The following is a 6,000-nucleotide window of genomic DNA, read 5'->3' on the forward strand; positions in this document are numbered from 1 at the left end:
TGTAAAGGTGGGAGCTTGAGAAGAGATGGGTGTTAGTGCCAGTTGCTATGAATAAAGGTGCATGAGTGGATAAAGGTGCATGAGTGGATAAAGGTGCATGAGTGGATAAAGGTGCATGAGTGGATAAAGGTGCATGAGTGGATAAAGGAGGACAGGGACATGGGCTCAGTATCTGGGTACATTACTGGGGTTTCATCCTACTCAAATACTCTGTGTATCACAACATCAAATGAAAGGGGAAACAATGTTTATTGGAATATGGTGTAAGCCCCAGTTTAAGGGGAATGTGCAGCTTGCAGTTTGGATTTTGGCATTAGTTATACTGTGATTTATAAGAACATCTCTCCACACCTCCAAAATCATGTTGTACAGTTGTACTGAGAGCTCACTGCCCCCCAAATCATGTGGAATGGGTGCAAGTTCATGTGGAGTAATGTCCTGGCCCAGTAGGTTTGTGGTTGTGCCAGTAAGTCTCTGTGCCGGGGGCTCAGTCCAGGAAGAGGGGGACTCGGTGCAGGTGGAGCAGGGGCAAACAGGACAGGCAGATGAACACACAGAAGGACAGGGACACCCCCAGAGAGTCAACAGCAATCCCTGAAACTGCTCCAAAGAGAACCTTTCCCAGAACCTCAGCGGAGGAGAGGAGGCTGTAGTGAGAGGCCTGGGGAGAGAGTCACACGGGGTTACAGTGTTGGTAGCAGCTCATGTACTGACCAATCAGACACTTCGACCTCTTGTATTGCTTGTGTATGTTATATATAAACACCCATCTATTGTACAGTGCTGTGGAATATGCACAGGGCAAATATATTCACTTTGGAACCAATGTGCCTTGCGCAAAGTTTATAAATGAGCCCCAGTGTCTGTATGGAGGGCCAAATGCTCCCCCCTCTCTGCCACTCACAGCAATAGCAGCTAGCCTTCCTGAGGCATCTGTGTGGTATTTGGGTACATATGTGGGGTGTTATCCCACCTGCCTATCCCCCCCCATGGCGCCCCCATACCTGAACATGGTGCTGAGCTTGCCGGGTGCAGTGCATCATGAGGCTGAATGTGAGCGTGGTGATGACTCCAGCCATGAAATGTTGCACCACCAGGGTAAGAAGCACCAGGCCTGCGGGGCAAAAACGTACAATGTGAGACAGAAACAGACAGATCCCTAGAGACAGACAGATGCCCGTGGTTAGACTGCAGGGTTAAACTGGTGGGAGTGGGTAAGTAGCAGAAGAGCTTTGTTTGGGGCACGACTTATTACTGGTCAGGTTTGGGAAGGGAATAAACCTGGGAAAGAACCTTGATGTGCAAAAGTACAAAATGAACAAAGACTCCCCAATCTTCTGCAACAATAAGTATTGGGCAACTGTGCCCCTGGAATACACTGTGCCCCTCACTATTCATCGGAAGGGCTGGAGAAACAACCAGAAAAGAACTTCTAGTTTCTAATACCAGTGAGATGTCGCCACTACCCTATGGGATCTTCTATATGAACTTGCTCACACACAGGCCACATATAGGGGAAGATTTATCAAAGAGTCTCCACAGTCAAGGGTGATAGTGAAAGTTCATCATTTGATAAATACGCCGTTAAATATCCCACAGAAATGAATGGAGAGAGGTGGTATTTCACTCTGCGGACTGTGGAGATCTCTAACTTCACTCTTTGATAAATCGACCCCATAAAGCGTAGGGACACTTACCTGTTGCATCCTGTGGGTTGGCACCCACCTCTAGCAGGGCACCAATTCCTTTATATGGGATATATATAAGCACCTATATGGGATGTCCATCAATCATATCTGTCAGTATGTGTCTTGTGGGTAAATACATGAAATGATGACCACAATTCTGGCCAAGATGCATAGACAGTTCTATATCTATCTGGGTCTCCTGCTTGCTCAGCAGAGAGCAGCCCATTCTGGAAATGGAGTAGTTAGTATGTCAGACTCACCATTCAGAGTGCTGCTATCTCCCATAATCGGGGTGCTGTCTGGGGCACTGGCACCCATTGCTGAAAGAAGGAGTGTCTGACACACAAGACAGAGGAGCCGCAGAGATAAAAGTGCCCTCAATACCATTAGCAGAGACCTGAGGAAGAGACAGTGAAGGTAAATGAAATATATTGGCTTAAATGCACATGGAGATGGTTCCTGGGTGTGGGAATCAGAACTTGAAGTGGAGTCTGGTGCTGGGGAGAAGGAGGGAGAACCATAGGAACACCGTGCAGGAGAAGCAATCGACTCTGTTTCTGATGGTTTAACATCAGCCTCATGATTCTAGGAAATTGAGAGGAAGGCAAACCCCCCTTGCCCCAAAAACCCTGGTCTTCAGGGAGAGACAAGTGCTGGGTTAGCCCAAAAAATAACATTTCAGAACTTCTTTTATTCTCATTTCAAGGGAGGCCCTTCTGATCTACTGGCCAAGAGGCAGCAAAGATTCAATTAGCTCCTTATATAGATTTATACACAGTGATCATATGTTGTAATGGCCACCTACCTCTTTCTCCAACATCACCTTCCACTTACATACACGTATAGCTTGTATCTTACTTGTCCCTTTATTCCCCGAGGCATAACCTGTAGGGATACACTGTACAGAATGTTGGGTGCAAGTCCTTCCCATTTTACCCCTCCAACCATTCTGTATCCATCACCAGCTGGGGAGGCTTCAGAAGGGGGGTTGCATTCCTCTTTATCAGTTGGGCAGTTTTATATAAATATAAGGCTGGACTGGATGGACGTGAGTCTTTCTTCAAGCTGTGTGACTATGTTTGGGTTATTATTAAGACACAGTATATACAAATGCCAATTTACCTGCCCTGGGAAAGCAAAGCCCCACCAAGGGCAGAGCCAGCAATAGAGAGTCCCAGTGAGACAATGCCGTTCCAGAGCCCGAGCTCAGCTGGAGAAACTCCGTGGTCCAATAGCAACAGAGGAACCATACTCAGAGATCCCTGCTCCCCTGCACAAACAGGAACATACCATTAGATACACCCTGAGGGTAAACTTCCCCTGTCATTTCATACTGTGCTGCCATCCATCAATAGGAACATACTGTTAGATCATCCGTGAATGGTCTCTCCCACCACGTTATGCCAATCTTTCAGAGGAAGGCCAAGTACATGTGGGGCCCTTTATCCCTTTCCCTGATGAAGTGTTCTACAGGGGTAACTTGGGAGATCACATACGTTCTACAGGGGTAACTCGGGAGATCACATACGTTCTACAGGGGTAACTCGGGAGATCACATACGTTCTACAGGGTTAACTCAGGAGATCACATACATTCTACAGGGATGACTCGGGAGATCACATACGTTCTACAGGGGTAACTTGGGAGATCACATACGTTCTACAGGGGTAACTCGGGAGATCACATACGTTCTACAGGGGTAACTCGGGAGATCACATACGTTCTACAGGGGTAACTCGGGAGATCACATACGTTCTACAGGGGTAACTCGGGAGATCACATACGTTCTACAGGGTTAACTCAGGAGATCACATACATTCTACAGGGATGACTCGGGAGATCACATACGTTCTACAGGGGTAACTCGGGAGATCCCATACATTCAGGGGTAACTCGGGAGATCACATACGAACTACAGGGGTAACTCGGGAGATCACATACGTTCTACAGGGGTAACTCGGGAGATCACATACGTTCTACAGGGGTAACTCGGGAGATCACATACGTTCTACAGGGGTAACTCGGGAGATCCCATACATTCAGGGGTAACTCGGGAGATCACATACGAACTACAGGGGTAACTCGGGAGATCACATACGTTCTACAGGGGTAACTCGGGAGATCACATACGTTCTACAGGGGTAACTCGGGAGATCACATACATTCTACAGGGATGACTCGGGAGATCACATACGTTCTACAGGGGTAACTCGGGAGATCACATACGTTCTACAGGGGTAACTCGGGAGATCACATACGTTCTACAGGGGTAACTCGGGAGATCACATACGTTCTACAGGGTTAACTCAGGAGATCACATACATTCTACAGGGATGACTCGGGAGATCACATACGTTCTACAGGGGTAACTCGGGAGATCCCATACATTCAGGGGTAACTCGGGAGATCACATACGATCTACAGGGATGACTCGGGAGATCACATACGTTCTATAGGGGTAACTTGGGAGATCCCATCTTTCTACAGGGGTAATTTGGGAGATCACATATGTTCTACAGGGGTAAGATAGCAGAAGATAAAGGAGCATACCAAGTTTGTAGATAAGGACGTAGACAGCAGCCCATGATGTGCCGGGCACTTGAAACACTTTTCCAACCAAATCTCTCAGCTTTGTCCTGTTCAGTGGCTTTTTCTGGTCTTTTGGATGTTCTGGATTTGGGCTCTGAATGGCTCCTGTAGATAAAGCACAGAGCGTGGCCAGCACATACCCCAATGTCAGCAGCAGGAAGACCGTTCTCCAGCCAACGAGCTCTAGTACAGTCAGGGCTCCCCCTCCTGCAATAACTGAGCCCAACTTATAGGCCACCACTTGGAGAGAATTTCCCAGCCCCACCTGCTCCTGGGTCAGAGCTGCCACTGCCACGGCATCTACTACCACATCCTGCAGGGAGGACATCACGTGCATGAGGAAGAGGAGCCAGGCAAGGAGTGAGAAGTCGGCTCCAGGAGGCAGCAGGGAGCACAGAAGGCAACAGATGGACAACCCTCCGTTACTGAGCAACAACCATGTCCTGCGGCTCCAGTGTCTGTCTATCAATGGAGACCAAAGCACCTTGAGCAGCCATGGTAAGTAGAGGATTCTGGTCAGTCCAATGTGGGACAGAGACAGCCCTTTAGTTCTCAGCAGGACTGGGAGGAGGCCAGACTGAAGCCCATAAGGGAATCCCTGTACCAGGTACAGAACACCCAGCAGGACGTACGTGTTGGACATAGTGAAGGGGAATGAGAAAACGAGGGACACATTAGATATCACCCCACCCAATAATAGTGTGATCTCTGGGCCAATAAAGGAGGAGAAATGGGTTACGGAAAAACACTATCAGTTAGTGGAAGAAATAGCGGTAGATATTATCAATGGGATAAGATAAAGTGCAGGAAGGGGCAGATGTAAGGATTAAGCACATTCAGACATCTCAGAAGGCTCTTGTTCAAATAAAGGTGGAGATTCTACTCGCTGTCCAACGCAAGGATTTACTCGCTGTCCAGTGGAAGGTTCTACTCGCTGATGAACAGAAGGTTCTACTTGCTGATGAACAGAAGGTTCTACTCGCTGATGAACAGAAGGTTCTACTCGCTGATGAACAGAAGGTTCTACTCGCTGATGAACAGAAGGTTCTACTCGCTGATGAACAGAAGGTTCTACTCGCTGATGAACAGAAGGTTCTACTCGCTGATGAACAGAAGGTTCTACTCGCTGATGAACAGAAGGTTCTACTCGCTGATGAACAGAAGGTTCTACTCGCTGATGAACAGAAGGTTCTACTCGCTGATGAACAGAAGGTTCTACTCGCTGATGAACAGAAGGTTCTACTCGCTGTCCAATGCAGAACTACAATGGAGAAATGTTAAAGTGAGGAGGGAAGATTGTGGAAACGTTGGGCATCGTCACTGGCACAGAGATATTGTGCAAGGGTCAAATTTGTAATTTTATTCATTATCTTGGACTCAGTGCTGGATAAAAAGTAATCACATGTCTGACAGACTGGGATTTACATTGTGATACCCCCAGACCAACCCCTCCCCTGTTCATACTCAGGTTTCCACTGAAGCTCTGGGGATTTAGCGCACGTCCCTTTGTTATACGTTTGGGTTCCGCTGGGCTTCCTGCCACCCCCATAATCCCCAATGTCTCTATAATCCCCTCAGTCCTCCCATCAATTTGTCCCACCAGCCTGGCAACTCCTTCATGGGGGGAGGAAATGAGTAATTGGTTTTATACATTGAACATAGAGAAAGAAGAACAGTATAAAAGTGCTGTGCCCTGAAGAGCTTGCATTCTAGAAGGGGAGGG

The 6,000-nt window shown here is 47.7% G+C and overlaps 1 protein-coding gene across 1 annotated transcript; it reads right to left on the reverse strand.

Annotated features, from left to right (window-relative positions):
* Positions 1-230: 230 nt before the first annotated feature.
* LOC108695498 (major facilitator superfamily domain-containing protein 3) lies at positions 231-5,030 on the reverse strand. Its single transcript, XM_018224055.2, has 5 exons — positions 4,239-5,030; positions 2,811-2,958; positions 1,949-2,085; positions 1,005-1,114; positions 231-661 (listed from the first exon to the last, which is right to left on the reverse strand). Exons 1-5 carry the CDS (start codon positions 4,918-4,920, stop codon positions 488-490), a joined length of 1,251 nt encoding a protein of 416 aa, XP_018079544.1. The 5' UTR covers positions 4,921-5,030; the 3' UTR covers positions 231-487.
* Between the last annotated feature and the right edge of the window lie 970 nt (positions 5,031-6,000).

This window comes from Xenopus laevis, chromosome 6S, assembly GCF_017654675.1.
Source record: "Xenopus laevis strain J_2021 chromosome 6S, Xenopus_laevis_v10.1, whole genome shotgun sequence".
Classification (NCBI taxonomy): domain Eukaryota; kingdom Metazoa; phylum Chordata; class Amphibia; order Anura; family Pipidae; genus Xenopus; species Xenopus laevis.